At 42.3% G+C, this 16,940-nt stretch overlaps 1 protein-coding gene across 3 annotated transcripts in view; it reads left to right on the top strand.

Moving 5' to 3' along the window:
- The window catches only part of ATP10B (ATPase phospholipid transporting 10B (putative)), a 563,398-nt gene that overhangs the window by 538,230 nt on the left and 8,228 nt on the right, over positions 1 to 16,940 (top strand). For all 3 annotated transcript variants that reach the window (XM_078653419.1, XM_078653417.1, XM_078653418.1), the window contains 4 exons: positions 7,666 to 7,791; positions 13,094 to 13,294; positions 14,622 to 14,702; positions 15,749 to 15,853. In XM_078653419.1, the coding sequence (XP_078509545.1) occupies positions 7,666 to 7,791; positions 13,094 to 13,294; positions 14,622 to 14,702; positions 15,749 to 15,853 (513 nt within the window). The remainder of the gene's footprint in view (positions 1 to 7,665; positions 7,792 to 13,093; positions 13,295 to 14,621; positions 14,703 to 15,748; positions 15,854 to 16,940) is intronic.

Consider the following 16,940-nt stretch of genomic DNA (forward strand, 5'->3'; position numbering starts at 1 on the left):
AGTTTAAAAATCCAATCAAATGCATGATTGCCAAACAACCGCCTCTGGGAACAACCTCTGGCAGAGAATTTGGTAATGTTATCAACCTCCATGATGATACTTCAGAAAGCCAAGACAACCTACCACAATGAAGTATTATCCTGTCAAGTAGAAGAGATTCCTACACTGGTGTAACCAGAAAGGACTTGTTAGAGGACACAAGACACCACAGGGGCATGTAAATCATGCATTTTCTAGAAGAAAATACCTCGTATGTCTCACTTCAAGGTGCAATTAGCAGGCGCAGTTGCATTTACAATGGGAGCAATAGGTAGAAGATTCTTCACAACACCAATCACAAACCGATTCCTAGTAGGGGCAAAAAGTATTGCACCTCCAAGGACAGCACCACACCAAAGAGGAACCTCAATTTAGTGCTGGCACAACTTATGAACGTACCTTTTGAACGCATTCCTAATGCAAAACTCAAATTACTAACCCTAAAAACAGCCTTCTTCGTTGCTTAATGTAATTAAGGAGAGTTAAGGAAATGCTGGTCTTGCAACACAGGAACCATATTTACAAATACACAAGGGTAAAGTAGTAATGAAAACAAATCAACAGTTTATCCCAAAGGTGGTGTCCCATTTTCATGCTCACCAAGCTATACACTTACATGTATTCTTCCAGCAACCCAAGTAGCAGCCCGAGAGTCTTCCATACACTGGATAGATGGAGGGCAGTAATGTAATACTTGCAAAAGACAAAACAAGTCAAGAAGGAAGACATATATTTTTCATCTCCTTTGCACACCCAAGCAAGGGCTCCCCATTTACCAAGGGGAATATTGCAAGATGGATAGTCGAACCAATTCAGAACTGCCACCAAACAGCAGGCTTACCATTGGAGAGAAGTCAAAGGTCCATTCAATACAAAAGCCTACCTACCTAGCAAATGTATCCTTACATTATTTCTGTATGGCAGCCACATGGCCTTCCATACACATCTTCACAAAACATTACTGTGTGCACATTGAAGCAAATAAGGAGGCTCATGTGGGACAAAAAGTGTTAAAACATCTGTTTGCACATACATTCCAATGATCCGAGCCTTCCCGAGAGACGAGGGTACTGCTGCAAAATCAGTGCACAGCAGGTGACTACAGAACAGATCCTTGATACAAAGCTGGAAGGTTACTTACTGATATGAGTAGTTTTGCAGCTTAAAGCAATTTCTGGTTTTACTTGTAACACGTCTACATCCCCATATGACGTGCATTTGCAGAACAGGAAAAAATTAACATACTATGAGAAGAGGAACCCATGCAAATGCAGAAAATATAACTTAAAGATGGCAAGTGCATTTTCAGGCATGCATATGATAACATTCAAGTAGGGACAAGTGACCAAATGGTTGATGACAAGATGAGGCCCACATAAAAAAGCAAGCTTTGGTAAAGCCCACATCTTTTCTCAATGGTATATAGCAGTGTGGAGTGGAATGGTGTGGCATAGAGCAGCATAGTGGCATGGTGTAGAGTGGTGTAGAGTGGTGTGGAATGGCATTGCTTGGAGTGTTGTAGAGCCATCAGTCGTGGATAGGGGCATTGAGTGGAGTAGTTTAGAGTGACATAGAGTGGCACTGTGTGGAGTGGTTTGGTACAGAGTAGGGAGACTTACTGTGGAGTGGAGTGGTAGTAAGGTGGACTGACATGGAATACAGTGGTGTACAGTGATTCAGAGCATAATGGCATAAAAAGCAGTAGTATAGAGTGCAGTGGGGTAGAATGGTGTAGAGTAGAGTGTTGTATGTATGTATGTATGTATTGTACACTTATATAGCGCAAGCTGTCACCCAAAGGGTATCCTGGCGCTTTGACTCCACTAAACCAAGTACGTAGTCACCAAATTATACTGTTCTAGGAAAAAGGTAGGTCTTCAAACTTTTTTTAAAAGTTGGAAAGTCCCTCAAACTCCGCAAAGAAAGGGGGAGGGAGTTCCAGAGTTTAGCGGCTGAGTATCTAAAGGAACGGCCACCCATTCGCAATCTCCGAACTCTAGGGACCACCGCCAAACATGCCGAGGAAGAGCGAGACTGTCTTGCTGAGCGGTACCATGAAAAAAATTTCTGCAGCAAGACGGGTCCTTGGTCATGCAGTGCCTTAAAGGCCAGGCAGGAAGCTTTAAAACAAATTTGTTGCTGAACAGGTAGCCAATGAAAGTCTTTTAGCGCCAGGGAAGAAGAAGCAGCGCGTGGCCTAGATAGAGCAAGCTTCGCTGCCATGTTTTGAATGCGCTGCAGCCTACTAATCAGAGTGCTAGGTGCGCCCAAAAGTAAAGCGTTACAATAATCAATCCTACTTAGGATAATACCACGCATCACCTCTGGCCTAGCCTGCACTGGAAGAATAGGAAGAATTTTACGCAAAGTGCGTAGTAACAACATACAAGTGGAAATGGTCTTGTTAACAAAGCCATCCATCTGCAGATTGGGACTGAACATGACTCCCAGATTACGAGCTGAATCTGCCGCCACCACTGTGCCCATAGAGGAAGATGGCCAAAAATCAGCCGGTAGGGGGCGCGGGATACGATCAGATGAACAATACAATACCTCGGTCTTTGAGCCATTAAACTGGAGAGAATTAATTCTCAACCAGTCAGCCGTAGCAGACATGCATTGCTGAAAAGTCTCCTTAGACACGGTGTCTTCTCCTTCAAGGGAGAAGATAAGCTGAGTGTCGTCAGCATAATTGATCACTGAGATGCCGAAGGACTTAATTAGACTAATCAAAGGGCGGAGGTACAAATTAAATCAAATGGGGCTAATCGCTGACCCTTGGGGTACACCTTGCCCTACTCTTTTGATCCCTGATCTAAAAGGTGGCAAACCCACCACCTGGTGTCTATTCTGGAGATATGAAATTAGCCAGTCCAGTGCCAATCCCGCTACCCCAATCTCCTCCAGCCGACTGATAAGGATGGAGTGGCTGACCGTGTCAAATGCGGCCGACATGTCGAGCAGCACTAAAAAGGCTGCCCGACAATGTATATTGTACTGGGATAGAGTGCAGTGGCGTAGAGTGCACTTGTGCATAGAGCAGTAGTGTAGAACAGAGTTTCAAGTTAAGAGTGCAGTAGCATAGAGTGGTACAGATTAGAGTGCAGTAGCATACAGTAGAGTGTCATATGGTGCCGTGGCAGAGTGCTGTGGTGCAGAGTAGAGTGCAGTGGCATAGAGTAGTGTAGAGCACAGTGGCTTAGAAGTGGTGCTGAGTAGATTGCAGTGGTGTTGATTGCAGTGACATAGAGTGCCTGGGAAGAGTGCTATCTGTTGGGGACCTCATTTTTGGCCAGGCGAATTAGGCCCCCCCCCTGTCCCTTCCCCATCAGTAAAGAGTCTTGGGGTGATTATAGACTCTGACCTCTCACTCAGAGGACATGTGGGGGCCGTAGTCTCCTCCAGCCTTTTCCAGCTGCGGAAAATAAGGAAAATCTCATACCTGCTATCCCATCAAGCCCTGGTTCAGGTGGTTATAGCTCTGGTGCTCTCACGCCTCGACTTTTCTAATTCCCTGTACATCGGCCTTCCCCAGGGTCTGCTTAACCGCCTCCAAATAATACAAAATCAGGCGGCGAGACTGATCTACAAACAGCCGAGATGGCAATCGGCCAGGCTCCTACTGTCTAAACTGCATTGGCTGCCAATAGTACTACGCACTGTCTTTAAGACAGGTTGCATAGTCTTCAAAACATTACATTGTGCGAGCCCTAAGTTTCTCAATAATCGGATTATTAAACATGTCCCCATGCGCAACCTTCGGTCTGCCCACCTCCAACTTCTCACCATCCCTACCATTAAACTAAAAAGACAGGGTGGACGGAGGTTTGCCTTTCTGGCACCTATTCAAAAAGTGGGGGTGGTGATGGACAGAGCATCTGAGTTAAACAGAACACTCGTACCCAGTCAAAAGATCAGGGCTTGATCCATCACCGTTTTTTAGCTCACTGCACCATCCCAGCTCAGAACCTGGCTACATGCAAATTAGTCTGACCCTGGCCCAGTGCATCATGGGAACAGGGCAGACCAAACTACCAAGCCAATTCTTTACTGGAAAGGAAACAAGCTTCCGGGGACCGGTTTCTGCCATTGCAGCCGTCTTCGGCCCGGCTTGCTTGAATCCTGATGGTGCAGTGAGCAAGGGACTCACATCTGAGTATACCCTGCCACACTTGTGGTGGCTAAAACGATTCAAAAAGTGGGGGTGGTGATGGACAGAGCATCTGAGTTAAACAGAACACTCATACCCAGTCAAAAGATCAGGGTTTGATCCATCACCGTTTTTTAGCTCACTGCACCATCCCAGCTCAGAACCTGGCTACATGCAAATTAGTCTGACCCTGGCCCAGTGCATCATGGGAACAGGGCAGACCAAACTACCAAGCCAATTCTTTACTGGAAAGGAAACAAGCTTCCGGGGACCGGTTCCTGGCATTGTAGCCGTCTTCGGCCCGGCTTGCTTGAATCCTGATGGTGCAGTGAGCAAGGGACTCACATCTGAGTATACCCTGCCACACTTGTGGTGGCTAAAACGATTCAAAAAGTGGGGGTGGTGATGGACAGAGCATCTAAGTTAAACAGAACACTCGTACCCAGTCAAAAGATCAAGGCTTGATCCATCACCGTTTTTTAGCTCACTGTACCATCCCAGCTCAAAACCTGGCTACATGCAAATTAGTCTGACCCTGGCCCAGTGCATCATGGGAACAGGGCAGACCAAACTACCAAGCCAATTCTTTACTGGAAAGGAAACAAGCTTCCGGGGACCGGTTTCTGGCATTGCAGCCGTCTTCGGCCCGGCTTGCTTGAATCCTGATGGTGCAGTGAGCAAGGGACTCACATCTGAGTATACCCTGCCACACTTGTGGTGGCTAAAACGATTCAAAAAGTGGGGGTGGTGATGGACAGAGCATCTGAGTTAAACAGAACACTCGTACCCAGTCAAAAGATCAGGGCTTGCTCCATCACCGTTTTTTAGCTCACTGCACCATCCCAGCTCAGAACCTGGCTACATGCAAATTAGTCTGACCCTGGCCCAGTGCATCATGGGAACAGGGCAGACCAAACTACCAAGCCAATTCTTTACTGGAAAGGAAACAAGCTTCCGGGAGCGGTTTCTGGCATTGCAGCCGTCTTCGGCCCGGCTTGCTTGAATCCTGATCGTGGCACCTAGGCTCTGGAACTCATTTCCACTTTCTGTCAGGAACTGTGACAATTTACTGGCCTTTAGAAAGGCTCTGAAAACATGGCTCTTTGGGCAATCGTATTAATCTGGTCCCTGCATCATACATTCACTTGACTAGCGCCATGAAGCCTTTTGGTGTCCGTGCGCTCAATAAATTCATCTTAACATAACATAACATAGAGTGGTGTAGAGTAGAGTCGCATAGATTGCAGTTGTAGAGTATAATGGTGTGGTGTAGAATACAGTGACTAAAGTGCAGTGACTAGAGTGCCTGGCGTAGAATACTGTAGAGTTTCATAGAGTGTAATGGCGTAGAGTGCAGTGGCATAAAATAGATTGGTGTAGAGAAGAGCAGAGAGGTGCAAAGTGCAGGGGCATAAAGTGGGGCAGAGTAGATTGGCATAAATTAAAGGGCATGGAGTGCGGTGGCCTAGAGTGGAGTGGTGGATAGATTTAAGTACTTGGTCCATGCTCCAGGGGAGGGCCACATGCAATATATGAAGAGACCTGATTGCCTGCATGTCGTGACAAATGGGAGCGAAGCAAATGAGTGACACTAAAGCTATCAAATAGTAATCTATGGGCGGGCTGTAAACCCACTGCATGTAAACAAAAATGTCATAGAGGCAGCGCAAGCGCTGTCTAGGTGAAACCTTAAAAAGAGAGCCAGACTTAAAGACTAACCAGTCTGGATCCAACCATTAGGTGGAACCAACCATTAAGTGGAACAAACCACTAGATGGCACTGCATGCCCAGAATGTGAATCCAGAAATTCTTCAAGTTGAAAACTGCTCCTACCTCAAGCAACCTTTTCAATGTATTTGCCATGTATTGTGAGTTGCCCCTCAGAGATACAGTGGTTAGCCAGCCATCCTTTGCTAATTTTTGGTGTAGGGCATAACATTTCCACTGCTCTCCACTACCTTCATGGTTTACATAGTGTCTTTAAGAACCCAAACTCTAGTTATACAATTGAACTTAAACAACAATATATATATGGAAATGCACACAAAATAGTGTGCAAATTACAATATATTGTATAATTACAATTTGAATTTAGAGTGTTTTACATTTTGAATACCTTAAAAAAATCAGTTTATGATGCTATTCAATTTCAACATCTTTCATATACTTTGAATGCAGTTTTCATAATCATTATTTTGTTAGCAGATTCGGTATCTTTTAAGCACAAAACTGTAATCTTTAATTTATATAATGACAGCAGGGGTGTAGTTTTGATTACAGTACAGTTCTTTGATATCTCTAAAGAGTTTTGCTAGTTTACTAACAGATGCATTTTTGGATCGTATAACACATAGGGTGCACTGCCCTGGTATGAGCTACACTACAACTTTAACTGGGCGCACCATCTGCAGACCAGGACAGTGTGACTGATTACAATGAAAGCCCTAAACTCAGTGCAGACATAGACTTGGGCCTGTACTAAGAACAGTGCATTAGTTCAAGGCGGGCCCGGCTATTTGAAGCTACTGTTACGCCTTGCACTGTGCAGGTGGCACCCCGGCCAACGTTTTAAAAGTTTGCAGAAATCCCCATGCAGCCAGGTGCAGTGAGTCACTGCACCTGACGGCAGTGTTCCCTGGGACCCTATTTCCTCCTCTTATAAAGGGCGCCTTTAAGAGGGTGCACTGACTGTGTGCCACCTTCAGATGGCGCGCAGTATATGAGCTTGCATGCGGTCTCTTTGACTCTATCAACCACATCTGTAATTCGGCATAGGTTCAAAGGCAACATATGCCCTCATTTGTATGAGCCACACCTTGAAAGGTTAGGGGTGCTTAGTAGGAGATATAACATGTTCTGTCATGGCTCTTGGATTAAGATTTGAGGAAGCTTTTCAGCAGTTTTTTTGACGATGAGGCAGAAGGGTGTACTCCTAATGTGCAATCCAGATTCTGGGAGCATTCTTTTTTTTTTTTTATATAAAGTATGGTATTACACGTTTTGTGTAAAAGTATGTTAGTAGCATTATGAGCTGTTCAGTTACTTCGCAGTCTAGTCCCTTCGAGTACAGAGCACAAGCAAGGTACCATTCAGCTGAGCTGAAGTTGCTCTTATTCTCTCTCATCCCGATATGAGTTCTAAAACGTGTCATTGGGTGCTAAAGAATACACGGTCAATAGATTAGAACATCTTCTAGAAAATAAAAGAAGTGAGTAGGCATGGAAGTTAGTAGAGCCTGACTTTAAACAACTTGTAGAAACGTTGCAATTGTAGGCTGAAACGTGACTATTTCTGCAGTGGCCCTAATGATCGACGTAATTTTGGAAAAATCACTTTGCTGAACTCGGTGACTTTCATTTTCATCTGATGAAGGACAGCTGGTCTTAGATCAACTGTATCTTCTACCTTAAGTGCAGTTTTTTGGACAATTTTCTTTATTCTTTAACACAATGTGTTTTTCTTGTTTCTGCTGTAGGCTGTAATGTCGAGTGATTTTGCCATCACCAAGTTCAAGCATCTCAAGAAACTGCTTTTGGTCCACGGCCACTGGTGCTACTCCCGCTTGGCTAAGATGGTCCTCTACTTCTTCTACAAGAATGTGGTGAGTTTGAGATGGGTGGCATGCTGGGACTCTGTGATGATGGGTTTGCATAGCTGATTCGATGTATTGCTACTTAACTGAATAGTCATAGACAGATGATCAAAGCTCACAGCATTATTTGACTCAGACGGGGCAAAATTCTGATACAAACTATACATTTTACTCAAAGGAAGTCGGTTCTAAGGCAGTCATGTGATTTGATGTACACCTAAATGATGTAAGCCGATACTCCAGCCCCATCAGCATAACTAACACTCAACCTAAAAACAACGCGTCATGGGCATCCTTCGATACCTACTATGAAGAAACAATTCACAAACTGCTCGGCACCTTGAAGCCCTCTAATCACCTCACAGACCCCCTACCTGCTAATGCTGTAAAAGACTTCACCCCCCTGCTCCTCCCACTCTGGACTAAAATCATTAACAGTTCCCTTCAACAAGGACTCATCCCAGACTCCCTCAAGGTGGGGCAAGTCACACCTATACTCAAGAAACCTACAGCTGACCCGGCCGACCTAAACAATTACCGCCTTATCACCAATATCCCCACCTTGGCCAAACTGCTAGAAAAATGCGTACAACTCCAACTGACAAAACACATTGATCAGTTTGACCTCCTCAACCCTCATCAATCAGGCTTCCGAGCAAAACACAGCACGGAAACGGCTATGACGCACATAATTGATGACGCCCTCCAAATCCTTGATCGCAATGATTCCTGCCTCCTCATCCTTCTTGATCTCTCCTCAGTATTTGATACGGTCAAACATGAGAATCTACTGGAGTTGTTAAACACCAGAATGGGTTTATCCGGGACCGTCCTCAAATGGTTCACTTCCTTCCTACATAACCGGTCTCAGAAGTTCAAGATCAACAACGTACTGTCCTCATCTGTGCCTGTAACTCTTGGCGTCCCACAAGGATCGTCCCTATCCCCCACATTGTTCAACCTCGTCATGGAACCACTCACCACGTTGCTTCAAGCATCGAATGTACACTTCCATATGTACGCCGATGACACTCAACTTTACCTCAAGCTACAATCCACGGAAGACATCAAACTTTTGAACTCCACACTAAGAAACACCCAATCATGGTTGGCTGATAATCACCTTAAACTAAATGCTCTGATAACTGAGTTCCTTCTGATCTCACCTCCTGCGAAAATCGCCATCACCCAAACCTGGCTCAATCACCTAACCGCACTCAATGTCCAGCCCACCATCGTGGACTCCGCGAAATCCTTAGGCATCACACTTGACTCCAATCTCAACATGCAGCAGCACATAAGCAAAGCAACTAAAGGAGCCAATTTCCAAATTAACACTCTGAGGAAACTTAAACCCTTCCTCCCAGCTAAGGACTTCCGAACTGCTGTACAAGCCCTAGTCATCCATCGCATAGACTACGGAATTGTGGCTCTCAGCGGGCTCCCCCTATCAACAACCGCACCCCTAAGAGCCTCCTTGAACGCTGCTGCGAGACTCATCACTGGCTCAAGAAAACATTTGCATATATCCCCTGACTTAAAATCCCTGAACTGGTTGCCTTTTGAAGCCAGAATACAGCTGAAATGTGCTTGTATGACGCACTTGGCTGTACACCACAAGTCACCCAACTACCTCACTCAAAAGCTGACTATATCAGGAGGTTCGAGATCCAATAGAAGCACAAAAAATCTCCTCCTGAAACCTCGAAGATTCCGGAAGGAAAAAACATACAAACGCTCCTTCTCAGGAGTGGCACCGAGGATCTGGAATGCACTCCCTCCTGAAACCAGGCTTATCTCCTCCACTGCATTTTTTAAGAAAGAGGTAAAAGCCATCCTTATGGCTAAGTTCACCTGAACGCTATTGTTACTGGATCAAAGACATTGCACGGTTTCTGCATTATTGGTTCCCTGATTGTTTATTTGTTTTATATTTTCACTTGATTGTTATCCTACTTTGCTACTCACTTACTACCGACTATTATATTGTTTTCAAGAGTTTGTTTAATCACCCCCTTGTTCTCCCTACCCTTTGTTTCTGTAAAGCGCTCTGTTATCTGTAAAGATCTTGTTTGCGCTATATAAAACTTTGTATGAATAAATAAAATAAATAAACCTAATCTCACATTCCAAAGTCTTAAAGCTAATTTATTTGTGGCAGATCTATACTTTTAGAAAGGATGTCTTGCTTATCTGCGAGATTAAACTGCACACTTTACGCAATTCCATATTTTACCTAGTCATGATCGATTTAACTGGGGCATTTTTTATTTATTATAAACACTATTTTTAGAGTTTAATGTTTTTGAAATCTAGTTTCTTATCTTGACTTCTGCACTTGACCAAATTGAGTAATTTATTGGCAAATATGTTTGCCGGTCAACACCTCAGTACTCCTATCAACTTGTTCAGAAGCAGGCTAAACACTAGCATTTGGTGTTCTGTTGAAACTTTTTTTTTTAGAGTTATTTAAAAGTACTTTTGGATTACATGAGACAGAAAACACTGAGACCCCATTAAAAAGAGACTCTGAAGGACTTCCATGGTCTAGCCCTGGTAATGTCACTATCCCTTGTCATGTGGTCTTGGCTGCTAATCATACTCCACAAAGGAGAAGCTAGAACATCGGCTCGGGAAATAAGACATTTTCATATCACAAACTCAGTTTGATATATTCCAGATTCTAACTCAAGGGAACTATTACATAACAACCCAAACACTAGTATAGCACAGCAAAAAATAAATTAATGAATCCAGTAAAAGTGTATAGTTTCTACTAGGATGGCTCCTAAGCACTTGGACAAGAAGGAAATCATGCATTCTTCATTATTTGCCGGTACAGTACTCCTCATGAGCAGGACTTTTCCTACCCTAGTACTCTTTGTGTCACATTTTCATACTGCGTAATATTCATGAGAACAACTATTCCCCATCAAAATCCTTGATCTTGTATGATGAAAAATAAAATCAGATGGCTGTCAGAAGGGTGAGAGGTCAGAATGCAATTTCTTTTATCAGTACGAAATAATATTACAAGAACTGACATTTTTGGAAACCGTTTGTTTCCGAAAAGGATAAATATTGTTGGTAGGTGAAACTTGGAAAATGACTATAGCAGTGCATTATTTAACACAGAGATCCTAAAAGGAAAAGCTTGAGAAAGTGTGTATACAAATAAAGAGGAAATGCAGCAGTGGGGCGAAGATGGAAACATTTAATTTCCATTTGTAAAGGACATAGAGGAAGAGGGATGCACACTTTCATAAAGATAGGTGGTAGCACAGGTGAAAGGGATGAGCAGGAGAACTGTCTGGAATGTGTTTTCCACAGACAAGATAGAGGACATAGGGAAGAGTGTACCATTAAAATCTGCATAGTCAAGAGTCAATGGTTCACTTCAAAACGTTTTTCTCCATCTTGTTTTCAAGCAAGTTCCCAAAAAGTGCACATGCACAAACATGAAGGATACGCAGAGTTTGCTTGGTCGAACTGCATCTTGCAAAATCACAAGATTTGTAACTCTGTCCAAGTAAAGATGGTTTGATTAGTTAGACCAGTGTACATGCTTTATCACAGAGGGATGATGCAATATCTGGGTCTGGCGTAGTTCCCGTTACCTTACGGCACAACACTTTTTGGAATTGAAAGCCTAATGCAGACAGGGGACACACACGCCCCCTGTCTGTCTCTTATATCCTCCACATGAGAATCGGCACAGTTTGCTCATGTGGAGCACAGTACACAAATGAGCCTCTCAAGAACCTTAGGTTTGGGTTTACAATTGTGATCATAGTGGAGCTGTATGAATGTAACCTGTTGTATTTCATTTGATACACCCTTTAAGCAGGTGTGGGCCCACTGCATTGCTATTTGTGAAGTCCTAACCATTAAAAGGTAGCATATAACGCATGCTGCCATCCTGACCCAGGACACATCCCACGTTAGGCATTTAGCATCTAACTCCTCGCCAATATGCAACTGCATATTTGTAAACTGAAGCCTAGGAAGTAAAAAAGTCCTGATAGTCCTAGACAAATTACAGCCTGCAAAAGTAATCAAGCTGGAAATTCGAGTAATGGATAATCAGGGGGCTGACAGATTGACTTGGGCTGCTACTCCTTATCTGCCATGTTTCTTTGTTATCCTTTTTGCTAAATAACCTCCTTCCAGGAACATTGTAAGCTCCACACAATAAAGACTTTAAGTCTGCAGACAGCAGGAACAAAAGGACTATTAAATCTTGAACGTTGATGGATGCTGCATATACCACATGATAGCTAGCAAATGTAAACATTGTTTCCCTTTGTGTTATTCATTTATTTATAAAGCTATTGCAATAGCGAGTGCACTCAAATCCTCTGCCTTTTATTAAAAGTTTAATGTATATGTAAATGAGCTGTATGTGGAAGAATTATGTAAATTGAAAAATAATGCACTTTCCAAATTCCCGTTAACTCGAAATCCTGTCACTTGCTGCAAGCCTGATTTCTTGCAATGCAATTCATGGAAAGCAAATCGTGGAAAGCATTCATGCTAACTGTACTTTTTTGTGGGAGCTTTCATAATTCTGAGAAATGCACAATAATTTGCCTGTACTCGTGATTATGGGCAAAAATAGCAATCAACAGACCAAATCCAAGGAGTGTTGTGGTGGAGAAGGGCGTATATCAGTTGTTTTTCGCATTTACAGAAATGTTGTATACCTGAGGCATGTGATCATGTGGAAACCTTAGATGTGGCTTTGTTCTGTAACAAGAAGTCAACATTCGGAATGCATCTTCAAAAATAATTGCCACTTCTACAACAAATTAAATATAACGCGATTGCATAGCAGGTGAAATCATTCCCGATCTTTTTGTTTTACACATATAATTAGTAAAACATTTTGTATTCAAAAACTGTTATAAATGCCTAAATGCTTTTTCTATCCTTCCGAGGGGGTTAAGAAAACGCTGGAATTTTCCCGTGCATAACAGGCATGTCTGTGTGGAGAAAATATGTAAGAAATAGACTGTTTTCATGTAGCACATGCTTTCAATAAATAGTTCCCACATGACATCCAGTTTTTACCTAACTTTATATTGATGATAATTTGAAATTTAGTACAAGATTTAAAATGCTGGGCAATTAATGTATTAATTATAACAGCAAGGTCAGAGTACAGTTAAGAGGGAAAGCTTCCTTCTTTAAGCAGAAAACAGAAGGTTCCAACTGTGCATTTTGTGTTTCTTGAATAAGGTAGCCCTTTGCTTGAGCCATACTCTAGTTAAATTGTGTCCATGTTGCTTTTCTCTTCTCCCACTCCTTGCAGGCGTATGTCAACCTCCTCTTCTGGTTCCAGTTCTTCTGTGGCTTCACGGGCACAACAATGATTGATTACTGGCACCTGATTTTCTTCAACCTCTTCTTCACGTCCCTTCCTCCCATTGTGTTCGGAATACTCGACAAGGACATCTCTCAAGAAACTCTGATGAGTTTGCCTGAACTTTACAAAAGTGGGCAAAATTCAGAGGTGAATTTATTTACATAAAGATTTGTGTATGTTGTTTAGGCTACATCTTCCAGTCACCTTTAAAGTATTAACTTAATAGTCACAAGTTCAATTTATAGCTAACTAGTCCTACACCTTATTAGAGAACCTTCCCACTGGTAACGTTGGTACATTTTCTCAATCACATTGCTTTGAATTGTTGAACATAGACATTTAACAAGTTATTTCCTAGCCGCACTGGAATAGCCAAACACCCTTCTTCCTCCACTGGACACTATGGACGATGGGCTTCTTTAGACCATGAAAGCAGACATGTAGAGTCGGTTGATGCATATCTTGCCAGTGCCACAGTTTCACAGTATTTTCTGATCTGCTCACTACAGGTTGCCTATACGCCTTTGCTGGCCATTTAAAAGAGAGGCATTGGCTCATTTACCACTAGAGTCATGATGAATAAACTTTCTGTTTGTAGCACAAAAACACAGTCCTTCCCCGGACTGTAGAACAGTTTTCGTGAGTGGACCCCTAAGTTGGAACAAACATTGAATGCTGCCATGTCAATAATACTAGAAGTAACTCTGAGGGATACTGAAAGCCACATGACTATATCAATTAACGGACATATTACCTGGCTTCATTTAGCATTGATATTGGATAAATCACCCAGATTTTACAGGTGAATTTCACACATGCTACTACACCAACATTCTCCCACACCAAGCAAGTGAGCTTAGCTACAGTTGCACTTGAGATAATGGTTATGCTTGGCAATGTATCCAAAGGTCTTAAACTTTATGATTCTCTCCTTCTTAATATCTAAGTTGAGTCCCAATGTTTCTAATTTGTTTTCGTGTCCACAGTTTCTTTAGTTCTAGTTGCCCTACAATTTAAGGCTTGAGAATGTATTATCTAACCTAATAGAGGCCTCTTTTTCAAGCTTCTGTTGGTCCTACGATGGGGCATGTTAATAAATGTATCTTGTTTGTGTAGTGCAATGGTCAACTTGGTTCTTATCTACCTTCATTAGAAGGGCTGTAACGGTTCATTTTGGTAATGAGGTGGGAGATTTTTTTAGCCTCCTGTAGCTCATATAATACCTTTTAATTTAATTGTCCATTGTTGATTCTACACAAGGATATCTACTTGCTGAGAATGAGACTTAATGAACTTAAAATAATGTGTTCTGTATCTCTTTTAAAACATGGATAAAAGGTACGAGCTATATAAGACTACTGAGTGTATTTTGACACAAAAAACATTCAGAATGTTTATTTTATATTTGTCTTTTTATGGAAGTGAATCCCACAAACTAGTCATAGTAATTTAATTTCTCTACAACTCATTCTAGTGCTACAAGATGTCCACGTTTTGGGTTGCCATTATTGATGCCTTCTACCAGAGTCTTATCTGCTTCTTTGTTCCATATCTTGTAAGTATATAAATTCTTTCCCTCTGTATAACTTACAAAATAAATTCATTCTGGTCCAAACCTTTGAACAGGCAGACAAAGAAGCGTTCAGAGGTCTGCAGTCACTTTCTCTTGCATAATTTGTTTGCATCTCTGTTTGATCAAAATGGCACATATGTCTTCAATAAAGGATTCAGATATTTGTTCAGATGTTATATTGGGGCTCCCTTACATGGCATGGTAAGTTGGTGGAAGTCATCCTTAAATATCTTAGTGAAGATTAGGCCTGGGTGGAGATCACGGAGTGAGACCAAAAAACTGTACAGGTCAACGCGGAGTTCCGCAAGCGCCCGAGTGCATTAGGTTGTACCGTTCAAGCTGATTTTTTGTACCAGGTGTTTGTCCTACGCTGGAAAATCAGCACGAATGGTACCATGCACAGAGCAAGAGGCGCTGCTTCTTTCTCTTGCTAAAGTAGATGGTCTACTCGAGTGGCAGCTTCCTTAATGCGAACAGAAGGTTTCTCAAAGTGACCAGTAGCGGCAGTCCACCCGCTTTGGGAAATCTCGCAGGGAGGTGGTCTGGAGTAAGATTTTCCTTACTTGCCAACTTCACGTTGGCGCGCGAAGAAAAAACTCTGCTACGCTGAGAAGATTTTTTTTCAACTCCATGTGGTACGCGAGCGGGAAAAACTCTGTGAGCAGAGCAGAATAGCACGACCAGGCCGAGTGAAGATATTTTGTCTTACCAATGCCCAGAAACCAGATGTGTTGCATGCAAACAATGTGTAAATCCTTGAATGATTTGGGTATATAATCGCTCATTTATTCAGCCAGCAGTCAGTGCACTTGTGAAATATTTGCTTATTCTTCGATTCACCAATTGAAAGACATTTTATTAGCTTAGAGGGTCATGCCTTCCAGTAAGAACTACTTTGTTATTTCAGTATCAATGCGCATCCCGAGCTTCGTGCAGCCCCACCATTGTTTTTTGGCTTTCTCATGAGCCTTGTTCCCTGTGATTCCTTCAGATTCACCAATGTCCCTCTTTGATTTGTTCTCTTACAGGTATACAAGGATTCTGACATTGATCTCCTCTCCTATGGAACTCCAATAAACACCATCGCCCTCTTCACCATTCTGCTTCATTTGGCTATAGAGATTAAAAACTGGGTAGGTACTATGGTGGAGCCAATGAACATAAAACATTGCTTCTCACATTCAATCACCAACCAATGAGGTTCCTTAAAAGTGAAGTCTGATAAAACTTGTAGTCGGCAAATATCTTTTGTTGCTCAGTTATGTGAAAACAAAGGCATGTGTTGCTTTCAACTGTAGAAAGCCTTAGGTTACATTAATAAATGTTCACCCTATTTAGAGATCTGTTCGCAGGGGGAGAATACTTTATTTTCCCTAAACTGATTTTAAGTGAAGCCCTTCAGCCATGGCAGCAAATCATGGACAATTGTGGAGAATACGTGTTTATACTATACCTAGCAATAAAACCATGCAGTGCCTCAGCTGTTTTTTAATCAATTGAAAGGATTTAGATATTTTACATTTTCCTTCACACTTTGGACTGATAGAATGTCGTCTGTCCCAGAGGAGATAGGTGGATGCAATCCATTATTTGGAAGTTTTTCAATTATTTGTTGAATGGAGTTCAACAAATGGGCCCTGGTGGTAGGATGAAGAAATGAAAACGGGCATACTTGGTCAAAGACGAGGCTATCTAAGATTTTTCCTCTGTGTCCCAGAGATTTACATTTTCTTGGAGGAACAGAACAGTGGAAATGTGTGCACTTGCTTTGTAACCGGTCTGCATATGTATACTTATTTCCTACCCAAACGCAAACGTTGTGCATTTTCATAGAGGGGGATTGTTCGAGTAGAACTCTTAAAAAGTAAATTGTAAATCTCTACAATGTGTTTATTGACACTGTGCTCCATTCACCACCAAACATAGTCAAGTAATACCTTATTCACTGTACTTGGATATAAAATTGCTAGGGTGTTTTTGTATTGCACGAAACATGTGAAAACACCCACTGACAACTCTAACATAAATCCAAACAAATTGAATAAGGTTAAATTGTGTAATTAGGTCATTGAGAGGTAAGAAGAGGAGTGAGGGAAGAATAGTATTTGGTGAGAAGAGGAGGTTTGGTGCAGCTGGGCCCACTATCACTTCCTGAAAGCAAGATGTGTCTAATATTTACAGCGTGTCGGATGTTTCAGAAAGAGCAGGTGATTGGACAGT

This window comes from Lissotriton helveticus, chromosome 7 (genome assembly GCF_964261635.1).
Source record: "Lissotriton helveticus chromosome 7, aLisHel1.1, whole genome shotgun sequence".
NCBI lineage: Eukaryota > Metazoa > Chordata > Amphibia > Caudata > Salamandridae > Lissotriton > Lissotriton helveticus.